The following is a 19,264-nucleotide window of genomic DNA, read 5'->3' as shown; positions in this document are numbered from 1 at the left end:
TCGACCAACTGACCCAGCAGTACAACTGCAGGTAAGTAATAACTATGTACCTTGTAGGGATGTAAGAAAAAATCGATTCGCGCGATTATCGCGATTTTTTGTTCCGCGATACTGAATCGATTTTAAAATTCTGAGAATCGATTTTTTTAAATAAATTATTATAATTAACATTTACTGTATTTCACTCACTGAGTCACAGTCCTATTTGTCTGTCTTATTTTTTTTATAACACTTAAAAACTCCTGACCACTAGTTGGCAGTGTACCTGTTATCAGCTCTGTCCCACTCGCAGGCTGCTACCGCGAGACTACAGACTCAGAACAAACAGGAAGGAGAACGTACGCACTCACAGGACAACTCTCGCGGGATCTTGTTCTTTCTCAGCTAGAATAAGTTTTCCCAAGCTTTTAATAGGGAATATCGCGATATATCGCCAACATGACAGTATCGCGATATATTGCGATATATCGAATCGCCACCATGGTATCGCGATTCGAATCGAATCGCCAAATTATTGGCGATTCACATCCCTAGTACCTTGTATCTACGTACATTGTATTAATTGAAGTTCAATAACCAAAGACTGACAGAGCAGAGCTTCTCAGGACAGTATGTATGTATAAGCAAACCAAAGAATAAAGGCGATACATCCTATGGGGAACCTCACCCCTGGCTGTTGTGTTCAATATACAACAACTTGTGCAGGATCAATATAGATATAGTGGTGGAGCCTTCCAGAAATAGTCAGCAGATCTACTCCTGGCAGATGGGTATAATCGTGAAGAAACAGAAAAACCAAACCCTGGGAATTTTGAAGCAAACCATTACATAGGATTATCCGGTATCATATTAACCAATGGGGAGATTTATCAAAACTTGTGTAGAAAAAGAGTGGTGCAGTTGACCATGGCAAACAAATCAGATTGCTTCTTTCTTTCAAGCCTTTTTAAAAATGAAAGAAGTCAACTGGTTGCTATGAACAACTGCACCACTCTTCTTCCACACAGATTGTGATAAATCTCCCCCATAGACTTTATTGATAAAGTGCTATACACATAACACATTTCATAGGGGTAATTCCTCTTTTTCAGATGCAAATTTGGTAATAGGACCAAATTTGCATCTGAGGAAGAGGGCCTACTGCCTCGAAACACGTTATAAGTATGGCACTTTTTCAAAATAGTTTACACCTTTCTGGTGTTTTTGATACCAGCTGGTCCTGTGCAGTGGTTTGCACTGAGGTTCCCAGGGTTTTGTACTGATGATGGCGAAAGGAAAGACATCAATGGATCTTGGACACTTGGCAGAAGGTTCTCCGGACTGACGAGTCCTATTTCCTTCTGGACCATACAGATGGATGGTGAACGCTATAAGGACCTGTTAGTTGACCGCCTACACCCATATCTTCAGTGCTATGTTTTAACACTTTGTCACTGGGCTCAGATCATTAGGGAAGGGTTTGAGGAACACTGCAATTACTTCAATACACTGCCCCCAAACTCGCTGGACTGTAATTCCATAGAACATTTTTGGGATATGCTTTAACTGGCTGTGAGATCTGTAGAATAAAACACTCAGCACTAAAAGGATGCAGGGCACAAGTTTTATAACACCAGCCTTTTATATAATTTACATGTACATATTACTCATCTTTATTATTATTTTTATTATTAATAATATTATAAATATAATTTATTTTATAACTTTTTATCAAATGATACTATTTACTTTTATTGTTCATTATTAAATAGATTAAATTTTTTACTACAATTCTGACTGATCACATTATTCTATATCTATTTAAGAGGAGCTTGAGTGTCAGTTTCCTGTTTTTAATTTGGGTATTGTTTGTCACCTAAGGTATAGGTGTATATCTGGCTGACTCATTTCTCCTAAATAGCAAGTGTAGCAAGTGTTTGTAGTGATCCTTCTCTGTATGTTCTACAGTTTCTGCACTCTTATTTTTATTTCCCTTGGGTTCTATCCCCTCAGGTGTGTCTCTTGGGAATTTTTGATAAAATGATTCACAGAACACATAAGAGGTTATTCTTCATATTTTGCAAAAAAATCATTATTATGTCCTGGAAGTCTACAAATGTACCAGTCCTATCTTCTTGGCTTAACTTAGGCTGGGTTCACACCATGTTTATCACATCCGGGGACCGGATCCGGCTGGGAGATGGGAAAACCAGGCGCTCCCATATCCCAGGCGGGCCCAGCCCGTATCACATTCATTTGAATGAGCTGACCGGAGTTAGATAGTGACTCCGGTTGGCTCATTTTTGCCCCGTATCCACTTTTGTGACTAGACCTGAAACCGCGGTATGTGCTGATCTTTTTATGTTAGGTATACACTCCACTTTGGCGTACTTTGTCTCTGGTTGGGTGATGGGAGGGGCACCTGGATGTATGCTGCAGCGTGTTTTCTCTTCTTGGATCCTGCATCTTTTATGAACCTCGATGTCGAGTTTACCTTGTTCTTCCAGCCTTGTTGGCGACACTTTTTGCTGTCATTTTTGCTTGCTATGTTTAAATAAAAGTAATTTATTATGAACAGAACTCACGGACTATGGCTCCTCTTTAATACATTCAAATGGAAAATTAATATAACTGTTTATTAGAGGACTGCAATAGGATTGGGATCCCACACGTTCCGCAGGACCTGATATGTTACAGGAGTGGGCGGGAGTGGAACGCACACCTTGCAGGAGCGGCTAGTAATGGTCAGAATTCCAGTGGGAGAATGAGGGAGCTGGATTAAAGAAACAGGCCCACGGAGGGATCTACAGTGTATGGGAGAAGCAGTTCCAGGATCTGCAAGTACTTTAGACATGCATTCTGTGCATACTGCTTTCAAATTGGCTGAGGTAGCAAGGGTGAAGAATTGCTAGGCCTTAATGTAATTGTCTAAATGAACCTTTCTTTGTTTTACTTGGCATATGATGGCCAAAGCAATTGACATAAACCAACGGAATTAACAACCAGAACACATACTCGTATTTGTTGACAGACATTTATTTTAAACCAATTTCCCAGATTACAATGTCTGTTAAATCACACAGTCTTCTCAAGTAACTTTACAGGTAGTGTTATATATACAAGAGACTACAGAATAGTGTACATATTTTCAAAACAGGCTCATGATAAGAGCAATCCATACTTACATTGTCTTAAGCTCGCAGTGACTTACATTAGGAATCCCACAATTATAGATATTTTAACCCAATATATTACATGTTTATTTGTCTACCACCCCAGTGCTTGTAAAACACTGTACAAGTTTCATACTTCTTTAAGTTAAAAGCTCCTAAGCAATGTGAAGAATATACCTTAGGACCACTACAGGTATGAAGCTTAATCTTCCAACTTAAACAGATACTCCTCTTCTGCTACACTGTTGATGCAGCTCATATTTAAGTGAGTGGGAGTTATGTAAAATGCATAAAATAGCCGGCTTAACTGCTTTCAGCTGTTCAACCTCCTCTGGCTGCCGCAAGCAGGCCAAAAAGTGTAGGGGGGACCCTGATCTCAAGATAGGTTAGGGTCCCAGAGGTAGAACCCACATTTATCACACATTTATGGTACAGTATATCCTATGGATATGACATAAATGTTAAGGAGGAAATATCCATATTAGCCATTAACAACCATTTAAATTATGTAACTAGTACTTTACAATTCCCAACTGAAGCAACTGCAGAACCCTTGCCATTTCTGGGGGATCATTCTAAAAAAACCTTTTACATGGGTCGATTATTAGGCGAATGAGCAGTCTTGATAATCGCCCTGTGTAAAAGGGCGAATGATAGGCCAATGAATGAGCAAACACTCGTTCGGGAGCCGATTGCATCTTTTATGTGGCCAATAAAATTATTTAGGGAGATTTATCAAATCCTGTGCAGAGGGAAAGTTGATCAGTTTGCCATAGCAACCAATCAGATCTCTTCTTTCATTTTTCAGAGGCCTTTTCAAAATAAAAGGAGCGATCTGATTGGTTGCTATGGCCAACTTTTCCTCTGCACAGGTTTTGATAAATCTCCCCCCTTGTGTGGAAACAGATGACATGTGACCAGCAATGATGAAGTGAAGGGCCGCAAGATTAATAGAGCCTTGTTAAGGCTGGGCAGACAAGCACAGAGCTCGGCACTATTTCTGTGTCAATGGACCATAAGATTATTTTATCTCAATGGTCAGTGTTTCCACTCACATTACGGGGCTAATAAATTGGTTGATGTTGAGAGACCCATGTTGGTATCCAGTTTTGTCTGCTAAAAGCAAGGGTATGAGGTAAGGCAGAAGTAACCATGACATGTTGTAAAGCTGTGTCCCCCAGCAACAGTAGATTTATTATTTTATTCCAAGAGCAGATGAATGTGAATTTAGAAATATGAATGAAAAATGCCTGAGAACGATGCAATATAAAGCACCAAACGTGGAAAAGAAGGTACAAGAACAATCAGTATGTCATACATGTCATTAGTGATATTATCTAACAAGTACATGCAAAATCTAAAATCATTACAGTATATGTATGCATCATCCACATTTCATTCAGTTAATACTGTGCGGTTTCTTGTAACTAAGCTATTTTTACAAACAGAAATGTTATTCTTCGCCTGTCTAAGGACTACTCACTGATGCTAATGCTAACATTTCAGGCCTTAGAAATTAAGAATCACTTTGCATTGCTGATTGAATTATTGAAAAGTACAACATGATGCAAATATTTTAAACTGATATATTCAGATGTATCTGCTTTTAACTCCTTATAGCTATCTGGAAGCAATATTATGAATACATTAATTTGGCTTTTCCTGGTCAAGGTAATGACCTATTGTAATCACCCTTAGGGCTCATTTACACGGATGGATCTGCAGCGTATTTTATTTAGTGGATCAAGTGTGTCTTTATATGTGCCTGCTCGGAGCGGCAATCTGCCACTATGAGCAGACAAACGGTGATGTGTGAGTCGCCGCGTGCATGCGCGGTGTACTTGCACACATCGTGGCCGCTCCCCCTGAGCTAGGCCAAGAGCAGTATACTGCGCATGTGCACGGTTACCCGCACATTGATTGCTGCTCCAAGCAAGCTCAAATGGAGACACACTGTAGGGTCCATCGTAGGCGGATCCACAGCGTGAAATACCATGCGGATTTGTCTGTGTGAACAAGCCCTTAAAACTAATGGGTGGTTGGATCAGCTGACCATTGGTTTCCTTGTGACTTTTTGTGATTCATAATAGAATAATGATAATGTTATGAACCTTTAAGGGAATCTGTCAGCTCTAGATCTTGCTCAGAGTTGAAGTGTCAAAGGGGCCGTGCTGAGCCTCACGGTGCACAAAGAGAACCCGCCCACAGTCTTTACTAAGAAATTAGCTTTTACACATGGCCTGACTTTTCAAACTTTTTGTCTTTCTTCATTCGCAAACACGAGCCCAGTGCAAATAGACTAATTTGTTGACAGTCTTGCTATGTAAAAAGATCATCATTTATACACATATGTACAAGAACAATCATTCCATAAATGTCACTGAAATCCTGAGCTGTGTCATTGTCTTGATATTTTTACCTTTGGGATTCAAAACTAAATACAACTATTACATGAGCGAAACACCACATATTTACTGGGTTTTATATCTGGGTGTACTTTATGACTGAAAAAAACAATCTGACTGCAATCACAACAATATGGAGGGTTGGTAAAACAGAATGGGGGAGATTCATCAAAACCTGTCCAGAGGAAAAGTAGCTGAGTTGCCCATAGCAACCAATCAGATCGCTGCTTTCATTTTTAACAAGGCCTCTGCAAAATGAAAGCAGCGATCTGATTGGTTGCTATGGGCAACTTAGGAACTTTTCCTCTAGACAGGTTTTGATAAATCTCCCCCAATATTTTTAGAACATACATTTCTTTGATGTTATATATAGTAACATCAAAGTTAATGGTACTCCGATGTGACAGGAATCATGGTGTCTTTTGATACTAATGTGACTACTGCCATGGTTTCTGTTTATGCAGGTATGGAGGCTGCTAAAGCCTTATTTTCCATTAATGTTAAAAACTGAGCAAATAAAAATGGTCAGCATTCAATATTGTTCCCCTTGGAGCAGCCCGTATGTTCCTTGCAGTCAAGGACATAAGTTTTGATTCATTGGCCCAGATTTATCAAACTGTATGAGAGGAAAACTGGAGTGATTTGCCAAAAACAACCAATCACAACCAATCACAGCTCAGCTTTCCTTTTTTAACAAGCTCTGGTAAAGTGAAAGCTTAACTGTTATTGGTCGCTGGGGGAAATCTCTCCAGTTTTCTCTCTCACACAATTTAAAACAATATGGGCCATTGTGTCTGATCAGTCCTATTTGCTGGTCCTTTTTTTCTAGTAACATTTATAACTATCTATAGACAATATGTAAACCTCAAGAGTAAATTACAAGAGTAAAAGAGTAAATGATATCTGGTTAGTAATATGGTTCTTCAGAACTTGAAAATATCTCAAGGCTTTGAGGTAAGGCTTTAAAGACCATTTATCTGGGCCTGGTATGTACCTGCAAATGTGGGGCAAGTCCTGCAGACAGGACATCTGTTTTATAAGACAATCTGACACTCTGCTTACCTGCACTAAACCCAATATACTGCGTTATAGTGCCGGTGAACAGCTTTACAGAAACTCCTCACTTCCTTGAATACATGCTGTATTTGCAGAGTTACAGCTTCTTAAAGGTGTACTCCGGTGGAAAACATATTTCTTTTAAAGCAACTGGTGCCAGAAAGTTAAACAGATTTGTAAATGACTTCTATTAAAAAATCTTTACACTTCCAGTACTTTTTAGCAGCTGTATGCTAAAGAGGAAATTATTTTCTTTTTGAATTTCTTATTTGTCTTGTCCACAGTGCTCTCTGCTGACACCTCTGTCCATGTCAGGAACTGTCCAGAGCAGCATAGGTTTGCAATGGGGATATTCTCCTGCTCTGGACAGTTCCTGATACGGGCATCAGGTGTCAGCAGAGAGCACTGTGGACAAGGCAAAAAGAAATTCAAAAAGAAAAGAATTTCCTCTGTAGCATACAGCTACTAAAATGTACTGGAAGGATAAATATTTTTTTAATATAAGTCATTTACAAATCTTAACCTTCAGGCACCTGTTTATAACAAAAAAAAATGTTTTCCACCGGAGTACCCTTTTAATCTTCCAGCTCTGCTTACTGGAGGCGACGAGCAAGCTCGCCCAGTTCCTCTGTTTCCTCCATATTCAATGACAGGTTCCCTTTTACAATTTCAGGAAGAATGTCTAGTAGCCAACATATACCAGTCTGCATACTCAAATACTGTTCTGATTGCAGCTTAATTTTTATTTCAGTCAACAAAAAATGTTACTATAGGATATTTAGGCAACCTACAAAAATAAACATTTCCATAAATGTTGAGCAATAATAACATTACAAATGTATGTTATCAAAACTCTTCATGGTATGTGAACTAGATTATAGTCATATAACGTTATACTTAATCTACCCAAAAAAGGAAGAAAAAAAAAAGGAAAAAACAAAAACAAAGGAAAAGTATTTACAGTTTCATAAGATAGAACAGCTTTTTGACTGAGGTGCTTGCTCAGCTATTGGGACGTTTCCTCCATTTTCTTTCCCTGTCCCTGCTGGGGCTGTAGATAGAAGAAATCATGATTATGCATCAGAATATTGGTCACAAGAGGAGATTCTCATAGTCATATGATTAAAGGGGTTAGCCAGGAAAAAACTATTTTTTTTATATACATCAACTGGCTCCAGAAAGTTAAACAGATTTGTAAATTACTTCTATTAAAAAATCTTAATCCTTTTAGTACTTATGAGCTTCTGAAGTTTAGGTTGTTCTTTTCTGTCTAAGTAATCTCTGATGACACGTGTCTCGGGAACCACCCAGTTTAGAAGAGGTTTGCAATGGGAATTTGCTACTAAACTGGGCATTTCCCGAGACACGTGTCATCAGAGATTACTTAGACAGAAAAGAACAACCTTAACTTCAGAAGCTCATAAGTACTGAAAGGATTAAGATTTTTTTTATAGACGTCATTTACAATACTGTTTAACTTTCTGGATCCAGTGGATATATATATATAAAAAAAAAGTTTTTTCCTGGAATTCCCCTTTAAATGATCTATCAATCGGAGAACTTCTATAAGCCAGAAATGTATCTAAGACATTTACGACAAGGGACAGTGGAGGGTAGCCATTAGCAGCTACCATAAAAAGAGAGCACTTAATGTCCTTTGACACAAGGGGATTAGCAACCAAATGAGCCACTTCTTGCTGCATGTAAAAGACTCCGCCATCATACAACAAATGACCAAATACTTGTTAACCAGCTGATTGCTAATATCACGTGACCCTAAGTGGTCTGCCGTCAAAAAGGACCGTTAAAGGGGTTATCCAAGTTTTAAAAAATTATGTAAAAGGACCTAAATGCATTAAAAACACAAACTATTTGATACTTACCTTTCTGATCCAGTGCTGGTCCCCCATTCAGCCTCCGGTCAAGCATTACAGTCTTACTTTAGGAGCAGATATCATGTGACCACTGCAGCCAAACACGCTTCATACTCCTGGCATCATGGCTCCCATGGCTGAGCAGTGATGCCAGGAATACGGGTCTGAAGTCTGCTGACTGGCTAAGGTGGTTAGCTGACATCCATTACTATAATATGACTGGAGTGCTGACCGAAGGCTCATTAGGGGACCAGCATGGGTTCAGAGAGGTAAGTATTAGTTAGTTTGTTATATTAATGCATTTGGGCCCTTTAAATATATATTTTTATTTTAACACAAATAATTACCATAACCACCTTCAGAGGGTTTAGTCGAAGGTGTATGGCAGCATTCGGTCTTCCCACAGAAGAGAGGTGGAGAGAATGGTCTATCGTTCTGGGAGACAAAAGCCACCAACAGATCTGTTTGGCTGCTGCTTACCCCTCCCAATAGAGGAAATATGAACGTATGGCTAAACTTAACATTCATGTGTATGGTGAGGTTGGAGAGATATAAGTTGAATGTTCGTCTGACAGTTACTGAAAGTATATGGATGCCTTAAAGGGGTACTCCAGTGGAAAACAATTATTTTTAAATCAACTGGTGCAAGAAATGTAAACAGATTTGTAAATTACTTCTATTTCAAAATAGACCCTTCCAGTACTTATCAGCTGCTTGATGATCCAAAGGAAGTTCTTTTCTTTTAAAATTTATTTTCAGTCTGACCACAGTGTTCTCTGCTGACACCTCTGTCTGTCTCAGGAACTGTCAAGAGCAGGATAGGTTTACTCTTGACAGTTCCTGAGACAGACAGAGGTGTCAGCAGAGAGTATTGTGGTCAGACTGAAAAGAAATATAAAAAGAAAAGAACTTCCTGTGGAGCATACAGCAGCTGATAGATACTGGTTAAGATTTTTAAATAGAAGTAATTTACACATCTGTTTAAGGTTCTGGTACCAATTGATTAAAAAAATAAAATAATTATTATATTTTTTCCCCGGAGTACCCTTTAACCTGTTAGGGACGGAGGGCGTACTTGTAGGCCCTTTGCCCACTCCCTTTCTATAACGCGGGGCCACGCCGTGGCCCTGTGTCATAGCAAGTCGGACTCGGCCTCTAACAATGGCCGAGACCCATGGCTAATAGCGTGTGGCACTGATCGCAGTGCCGCACACTATTAACCCTTTAGACGTGGCGTTCAACTTTGAGCGCCGCATCTAAAGGGTTAATAGTGTGCGGCACCGCGATTGCCACAGTGAAATCATGGCATCTCGAACAGCTGTAGGACAGCAGGAGGGTCCCCTACCTTCCTCCTTGCTGTCCGATCGCTGAATGACTGCTCAGTGCCTGAGATCCAGGCATGAGCAGTCAAGTGGCAGAATCATTGATCAATGGTTTCCTATGAGAAACCATTGATCAATGTAAAAGATCAGTGTGTGCAGTGTTATAGCCCCCTATGGGAGCTACAACTTTGCAAAAAAAAAAAAAAAAAGTGGAAAAAAGTTAATAAAGATCAATTAACCCCTTCCCTAATAAAAGTTTGAATCACCCCCCTTTTCCCATTTAAAAAAAAAAAAATAGTGTAAATAAAAATAGACATATGTAATCTTGCCGCGTTCAAGATATAAAAATGTGTAATTAATTAAACCGCACGGTCAATGGCATACACGCAAAAAAATTCCAAAGTCCAAAATGGCGTATTTTTGGTCACTTTTTATATCATGAAAAAATGGACAAAAAGATCAAAAAGTCCAATCAATACAAAAATGGTACCGCTAAAAACTTCAGATCACGGTGCAAAAAATGAGCCCTCATACCGCCCCATAAGCGGAAAAATAAAAAAGTTATAGGGGTCAGAAGATGACAATTTTAAACGTATACATTTTCCTGCATGTAGTTATGATTTTTTCCAGATGTACAACAAAATCAAACCTATATAAGTAGGGTATCATTTTAATTGTATGGACCTACAGAATAAAGATAAGGTGTCATTTTTACTGAAAAATGTACTGCGTAGAAACGGAAGTCCCCCAAATTTACAAAATGGTGTTTTTGCTTCAATTTTGTCGCACAATGATATTTTTTTTCCATTTTGACATAGATTTTTGGGTAAAATGACTGATGTCATTACAAAATAGAATTGGTGGCGCAAAAAATAAGCCCTCATATGGATTTTTAGGTGCAAAATTGAAAGGGTTATGATTTTTTAAAGGTAAGGAGGAAAAAATGAAAGTGCAAAAATGGAAGAACCCTCGGTCCCCAAGGGGTTAAGACCCTTTTTGATGTCAAATTCTTCAATGTCCCCTGGTCTACATATATAAAACATAGATTTGTGATATTTCCTTAAAATAAAAACAGTACTACAATGTAGTGCTACACCTTACTGTTTTTTGTTAGTTATTCTCAGAAAGACCTATAGTCATTGTCCTCTTCTATACTTACCGGACTTTGCAGGCATGATGCCTTCTCTCTTTTGCTTCTCTTCTTCTAAAGCTTTCATTTTTGCATCATATTCATCAGCCAATGCCTTCCATTCCTTTTTGTTGTTGAGAATTCTGTCATACATTGGTTGTATCTCTGAATGGAATCTTGAAAATTCCTGGAACATGACAAAAAAACATCCATTAAATATTAGAACTCCTTATATGTGACGGCAGTCAAGCTTTATCCTATCAAGATCAGAGTTGTCTCCCTTCCCTGAAGAGATAAGAAGAAATCAAGGCTACCAAGGAAATTGGTAGTGACTCTAGATCAGTACGGTATATTGTATTTTACATAACTGATCCCAGTTGGGCGCAAAAAACACATCAATTTCCGTGTACAAAACAGAGGGGTGTCAATGCCCAAAGTGCCACTCCCATTGACATTTTGTTCTGTGTTATGAGGTCCCCTTTCTCTTGTTTATGCCATTGAGAAGCTGAAACACTGAAAAATGCCAAACGGCATGTAAATGATTGATAGATATAAAAACAATAAAATGTTTAGAACTGCAGAATATATTGGCTCAAAGTGTTTTTCCCAGTATAAAAGTAGACACTTTAGGCTGCCATGACACACAATATTTTTATTTTTTATTTTTTGTTTTAGTTTTTTGGGTAAAACATATGCATCCCCTTCTTGCTAGATCCACTTCTAGCTTTGGTTTAAAAACTGCAGTGGTAGTGGTAGGCAAACTCTATAGAATTTCTATAAGCCCAGAAACAATTTACGGTACTCCACTTGCCAATAAACTGGCCCTTGAAGAAACATTGTCCACCCATTTACCGAGAACTCTATATTTGTATGCAGTATTAGCTTATTAGTACTAACATAGTTTTCATTATCTAGCCTTTATAACAAAAATCAACAAACTCAATTTGTATATATTTGTTACATTTATATATCAATACGAGAAACTTACCTTATATACAAATGTGCATACAAAATCAATGAAACCACATTGCAACTTAGGAAGCTCATCTGCTTTGTTCCTGTCCATCATTGGCTATAAGGAAACAATATAAGAAATTACTAGAAGGTTGTGCCTGTTAATAAAAGGCCAATAAAATGATTCTGTACTTGATATTGCCATTGCTATGCTCTCTAGATTGCAGCAGTTGCAAAGTCTATACTGTATAACCTTTGTGCATCAACAGTCATAATTATACTGTAAGCCATCTGAATAAATAAAATGCATTATATCAGTATGATAGCAATATTATACCATTAAATATTTATAATGTAGGAATAAGCCTTTAAGGGAAGCATTATGAGCTATTGACTATACAAGGAATCCCAAAGGATAGTGGGATGGAATTTCTTGTATATTCATGCTTGTTAGTTAGTTATTGTTTATAAGCCCAGCACACACCGTATTTAAAAAGGACCTATCGTCTCCTGGGAAACCTCATGAAGTAACAGGATGCTAAACATATTAAGCTTTTTTTCAAATTTATATAACATGGAAAAATATTAATTTCCCTCTATAATTTAGAAATACAGTTCTGACCCTAAAGAGAGAGTCAATCTCTCCACCAACAGCAGTGAAGGCTAACTATTTTAACAGCTCTGTGAGACTTCCTGCACCTAGGCTAGAGTAGTCCACTGAGAGAAGGAAGACTGTAAGTGTACATCATGGAAATACAGGGGAGTTATGTGCTGCTAACTTCATGCCTGATAGTTGTACTAGCAGCAAAGTAAGATGGAGCCGGAGCTGAGTATTACAGAGCAGGAGGAGGCTAGGAACAGCATTAGCTAGGTAAACCCTGTTACAGTTTTCTTCTTTGTGGTATGACTGCTGACTGTGTGTATACTGTGAGAGACTCAGATTAACCCTTTAAAAGCAGCTGTATCCTGCTTTAAAGGGGTACTGTGGCCCTAATACATCGTATCCCCTATCCAAAGGGATAGGGGATAAGATGTATGATCGCGGGGGTCCCGTGGCTTGGGACCCCCACAATCTTTCATTCCGCACCCATCTTTGTGAGCTCTCCGCAGTGCTGGAGGCTCCGAGTGTGAAGCGTGATGACCACAGGGTAAGAGTATCGTGATGTTACGATTCTGCCCCCGTGTGATGTCATGCCCCGCCCCCTCAATGCAAGTCTATGGGTGGGGCCCCCGCGATCATACATCTTATCCCCTATCCTTTGGATAGGGGATAAGATGTATTAGGGCCAGAGTACCCCTTTAACTAGGTGTATAGTATGCAAAGGAAACATTACATGGCTGATAACAATATTCTATATGAGTAAATGACAGGCTCCTGGCAGGAGGTGGAAAAATGTTCACTGGATTTTTTTTTTTTTTTGCAGATTCACCTCTTATTGGGATGCATTGGTGAATTAATTCACCTACTGTAGCTTGAGATCTCTTTGTGGCAAATTTATGAAAAGAAATTGCTATATCCATTCCCCTATTGTATTCAGTGATTTGAGCACGAGGCACCATCCAGATGCCATAAAGAGTCAGCATTCCTATCTCATTGTTGATTCTCCCTACTAAAATAAAACTTAGACCTGTTTCCCTGTAATACTGAAAAAACTCATTGGAAGTATTTGAGAAAAGTCTTATCATTTCATCTCATGTGCGCTTTTCTCAGAACCGATATTTCCTCTTGAATTAAGTCATTATGCTCACGCTGTATCCTGCGTGTGCTACATACAGTGATGTTATTGTGGTAATGCCAATGCAGTCATTTGTTTCGCAATACACAGACATTATCTCATAACCATTCATTTACAAACTTACAATTGGGTTTTGTTGTAGTACAGTTCGTTCCAGGTCACCTTGTTCCCAAAATTCAGCTGCAACCAGTAGTGCAACCTACAGGTGAAAAAAGGTGTGACATAGTAAATTTATTTTAATATACCAATGTTGGTTTATATGGACCATTACATCAAGTCAGTCTGGATAGCAATGTATTTCTACATTTATTTACATTGATATAATGATGTAGATCAAATATTTACACAACAGTTATTGCCCCATGTAAAATCTCCAGCAATCTCTTGTTCATTGGCCGATCACTGGCATTATGTAGCCCTGAAAATCATGGCTGGTTGACCGCACATGTCTCTGTGTAAACCTGACGGAGAGGGCATGGTAACACCTTAGCACCTTATTTGTATGAAAACTACATGTACATACCAAGCATCACTATTTCTGGCCATTATATAAATTATTATTGGTAGATTTCTGCAGATTTCTGCCCTGCAGGGCTTATGTACAATTTGCAGTTCTCCCAGAGCTAGTGAGTCGAGCGCCCTTCTCCCCCTCAATAGACTTGTATTGACTTGTCTTGCTGACATAGGACAAAGTTGAAGTGATTTTCAGAGTGGAATAGTTTAGCAGCAGGGGGTGGGGGGAAAAGTTGGATAACAGGAGAAAGACAGTTTGTTTAAATGACTATTTAATGTAAAAAAAGTTCATATTTAATATTGGATTTGCAGCACCAGTGCCAGCAGAGAAGCCCATTCTTCTATTATCCCTATAAGGCATTCAGCACCCAGCTTACAAGTAAAGTGAAGTGAAGAATCACATGAATAATCTGGCAATCTTTCATGGGATCCTGGCTGCACAATCGTTGAGCAGTATAAAAGGATCAGAAAACAAACACCAACCTACTAGATTGGTGCTTATATCAGGCATGGGTCTGCATGTCTAAAAGGACCTGTTCTTGTAGGTCTCTGTCTACTCTTTGAATTAACAAAGAAATTAAAGGGATCTTAGCGCTTCTACCTCTTCATCATTCCTTAAAGGAAATCATCAGTGTCACCTGCACTAACATGTCGGTACAGAAAGGTTTAATGTAAAACAGAAGATAAACAGATATTATTAGAATCACAACAGAAATGTTGATGCTTTGGTGCGCCCCAAACCGCTCTCTAAGCTAAAAAGATTGACAACACTTTTAAAGGGGTACTCCGCTGGAAAACATTATAAATTTTTTTTTAATCAAATGGTGCCAGAAAGTTAAACAGATTTGTAAATTACTTCTATTTAAAAATCTAAATCCTTCCAGTACTTATCAGCTGCTTTTTGCTCCACATGAAGTTCTTTTCTTTTTGGATTTCCTTTCTGTCTGACCACAGTGCTCTCTGCTGACACCTCTGTCTATTTCAGGAACTGTCCAAAATAGAAGCAAATCCCCATAGCAAACCTATGGACAGAGGTGTCAGCAGAGAGCACTGTGGTCAGACAGAAAGGAAAACCAAAAAGAAAATAACTTCCTGTGGAGCAAAAAGCAGCTGATAAGTACTGGAAGGATTTAGATTTTTAAATAGAAGTAATTTACAAATCTGTTTAACTTTCTGGCACCAGTTGATTAAACATTTTTTTTTCAGGGGGAGTACCCCTTTAAAGATAAAAACATTTCTGTAAAAGATGATTTATCTGTAACCAGTTTTTCTGTAAAAGATGATTTATCTGATTTTATGGACAAATTATGCATGGATGTTGTTATAAAGACAATTTTTATTTTGTCATACTGACAGGATATGGATAGTTTTTATTTATTTATTTTCTCTTAAAACATCGACATTCCCAATAAGGCTGCTTTCACACTATAAAATTAATTTGTTTTAAAGATCCATTTAATGTTCTGTTATGAAAATCCTGAAAATCGGCTGTTACAAAATCCCATACAGCCGTTCTGCCAGAACCCATAGGGTTAATGATTTCCAGCCCTGTTATTTGTTTTGGTTGCTGGGATGACGCCTCTGTGCTTCTGGGTGTGGTTAAGCTTGCTGAGGCAATTAGAGTCCTCCTGGTTGCAGCTCAGGCTTATATTAGGAGGCCCTTTTCAGTCATTCTCTGCCTCTAATAGTTCTTAGTAACTTACCTAGCTATCTCTGTGCTCATTCTGTTTATTCTGGTTTTGTGACTTTTGGCTTGGTTTTTTACTTCCCTTTGATACTCTGTTACTGTACTTCGTGCTCTCCAGGTTTAGACTCAGCCCTCTTACTACGTATTTTTGTGTGTGCGTGTTTAGGTTTGTTTTCTGTTAGTCCTGTACCTCCAGCCTTTCCCGACCTTTTGTCAGTTTTGTAGTTTATTGTTTTGACTATTTGACTGTCCCTCACTTGGACTGTCACTGTGGTTATGGACCTGTCGTCTAGGGCAGGTACGTAAGTAGGCAGGGACAGGGGAGTGGGCGAGAATAGTGTGCACTCCTTCCCAGCCCAGACGTGACATATTGTCTATGGGATATTTACATTATCCATTTTAACCCGTTATAGCCCGTTATTAATAACGGATGTTATTTTGTGACAGGAGAATGAACGGAAGAAATAGTGCATGCCCTATTTCTCCCTTTACTATCTTCTGTCACAAAATAACGTCCGTTATTAATAACGGGCTATAACGAGTTAAAAAGGATAATGTAAAAATCTCATAGACTATAATGGGATTTTCTAACGGCCGTATGGGATTTTGTAACAGCCGTTTAACGGACGATTTTCAGGGTTTTCATAATGGAGCAACAAATAGATCTTTAATACGGATGAATTTTATAGTGTGAAAGCAGCCTAAGATCTTAGCGGTGTCTACTTATTTTCTCAATTATTATTATTTCAACAAAGATCTATTAATAAACTCTTTGCTAAATTTCATCTGGAGTGCCGTAGTATTGAAACAAAAGTTTTGGACAGTGACTTTCTAAATATTCTAAGTTACTCCTCACTTGTTTCTTTTTTTTTTTTTTTTTAGAAACAGCACATACTAATTCACTTTTATTCTAGAAAACAGTGGTAGTCAATGACCTTCTGACATAAGTCTTACTTTGTCTAATTACATGAGATCAAGAAAGCTCAAAAGAATTAGTGTTTTATTAATAGTGGCTCAAAAATGTGTGCTTTACACAGACTGGTTCGGCATACCTTGCTCTGGATCTCCCAGGGTTTTGCAATGGCTGACAGGTCACATGCAGTCATCATCATTGCCCTAAAAAGAAAAGCAAATCATTTCTTCTTAACATAAAGTATTACTGTACTTTATTGTGTGGACAACATGAACCATCTTTATATGGTCAGTAAATAATAATAAGCATAATTACAAGGTGGACTAGTATCTTGAGTAAAATTTTTAATAAAGACTGATGGAAAATAAGATTTTTATCTACAATACAACAATAAAATAAGAATAGAAAGTTGTATGTAGACTTTAAAAGTCCCTTTCTTTGAACAGATTTGCATTAGTTTGTATTCAAGTTAAGAGGTATTGATGTAGCATACATGACAATTTCTTTGCGGGTCTGTTCCAGCTGCATATACTCTGTCCAAGCTTTCTCACTGTCAAACGTTTTAGACTGGTCTACAATCTTTTGGAACATAGCTCTCTTTCTGTAAGAAGAAAAAAGAGAAAGATTTAAAATATTCTGTTCTTTCCACATCACGGAATAGTCACACTTGAGAAATGTAGTACAGTTGAAAGCATCATCTTTCATGCCATTTAACGAAATAACTGCAATGCAGGTAATTACAATATAGAATGGCATTGCTTTTTACAATTTATAATATTTACAATATCTTTGCATAATTTATCAGGACACGGATCATTATAGAGTAAGTGGAGATGCAGATGACAGAATTCAATTGGCTTCTTCTGATGACAAAAAGATTCAGAGACTTTTAGATATAATGCATTTGATGTACAAACAAGATATTTATCTTTCTACCTGATCAACTTGAGAATCTGAATATTCCATTTATATCCTGTGTGAGATTAGGTATGAGTAGGGCAATGTGTCATTGGAATTGTGGACTACTACTGTCTTAAGTAAATGTCCATGTTGAGGATGATAATAAAACCTCTCATACAGAATAAACTTAAAAGGGGTGAATTGAAGTTATCCCCTATGCACGGGGGTATGGGTCCGACCTCTGGGACCCCTTGTGATCTACTGCCAGGAACCATAGGTGTCCCAGCAGTTGGTCCCCCAGCGATTAGACACTTATTACCTATCCTGTGGATAGGGGAGGAGTTCAGTTTCCTGTAGTACTCCTTTAAGCTAGACAGGCTACGAATGTGCCAGATTTTTAACAGTGACTTAGCCTGTTTAAAAATCGGGTGCATCCTGGGCTAAGTTTACGCATCATTAAATGTTTGCATGCATTCTTGCCTGTAATTGGCAAAAATTTAAAGCTGCATTTTTACAGCTGAAAATTCATGCAAATGTGTTACCTTAGCCTTAGACTATCTAGTTTGCGTCTTCTATTAGTTAGCAAAGTTTTACATCAAAAGCTTGCACCAAAATGTAGTATATTTTAGGTGCATTGAAGAAACAACCTTTTTCCATAGCCACGCCTACATCCACCACCCTTAGTCAAGCATGGGCCAAAGTGTCTAAAACACATTGAAACATCTAAGCCAATGTTTTGGGTGTGCAGATTGCATCACATTTTTAGCACAGACAATTTTTATTATCTCCCCTTCTGTTCTTGGTTGCTATAGACTTAGTTTTTTTTTATTTACTTTTGGCTGCCTTTCTGACATCTTTATGCTTAGCTACATTTAACTTATTTTTTTGTCGCCAGATTTGTTAAAAAATAGTGTTGCAGCTCACAATTTCAAAAGAATTTTGCCTTGCTTGCACCATGTACAAGTTTTTTTTTTGTAAGCAGATAAACAGAGCAGCCTCTGGATAAGGGTGGGTCGATGGCTGGGCTTAAATTGAAGAGATTAAATTGAGAGAGCATCATCAGGAGGCTGTGGAGAGAACTTCATCAGGAGAATAGGGAAAGAGCTTAATCAGGAGAGTAGGGAGAGATCGTCATCAGCAGAGGAAGGAGAGAGCGTAATCAGGAGAGTAGGAAGAGAGCATCATCAGGAGAGTAGGGAGAGAGCTTTATGAGGAGAGTAGGGAAAGAGTGTCATCAGGAGAGTAGGGAGAAATCGTCATCAGGAGAGTAGGGAGAGAGTTTCATCAGGAGAGTAGGGAGAGAGCATCATCAGGAAAGTTTTTCTCACATAAAAGGATTGCAGTAACACATGTTTTGCTATATACATGTTTATTCCCTTTGTGTGTATTGGAACTAAACCAAAAAAGGGAGGAAAAAAAACAAATTGGACATAATATCACACCAAACTCTAAAAATGCACTGGACAAAATTATTGGCAAGCTTTCAAAATTGTGGAAAAATAAGATTGTTAAGATTTTAACGTTTTTGTTTTTTCCTCCTTGCCTTCTAAAAATCATAACTCTTTTATATTTTCATCCACAGACTAGTATGAGGGCTTGTTTTTTGCATGAATAGTTGTCCTT

General features: G+C 38.2%; 1 protein-coding gene across 1 annotated transcript in view; it reads right to left on the bottom strand.

The window, feature by feature from the left end:
* Positions 1-7,129: 7,129 nt before the first annotated feature.
* Positions 7,130-19,264, bottom strand: part of PDE6A (phosphodiesterase 6A) — a 112,237-nt gene continuing 100,102 nt past the window's right edge. The window contains exons 17-22 of the mRNA XM_056569414.1: positions 17,235-17,342; positions 16,881-16,944; positions 13,753-13,827; positions 11,927-12,010; positions 10,969-11,125; positions 7,130-7,664 (exon numbers count right to left, since the gene is read on the bottom strand). Coding sequence (XP_056425389.1) covers positions 7,579-7,664; positions 10,969-11,125; positions 11,927-12,010; positions 13,753-13,827; positions 16,881-16,944; positions 17,235-17,342 — 574 coding nt within the window. The 3' untranslated portion in view covers positions 7,130-7,578. The remainder of the gene's footprint in view (positions 7,665-10,968; positions 11,126-11,926; positions 12,011-13,752; positions 13,828-16,880; positions 16,945-17,234; positions 17,343-19,264) is intronic.

This window comes from Hyla sarda, chromosome 4, assembly GCF_029499605.1.
Source record: "Hyla sarda isolate aHylSar1 chromosome 4, aHylSar1.hap1, whole genome shotgun sequence".
Taxonomy (NCBI): domain Eukaryota; kingdom Metazoa; phylum Chordata; class Amphibia; order Anura; family Hylidae; genus Hyla; species Hyla sarda.
The sequence above is the reverse complement of the archived record's forward strand: the minus strand, read 5'-3'. Positions and strand labels throughout refer to the sequence as shown.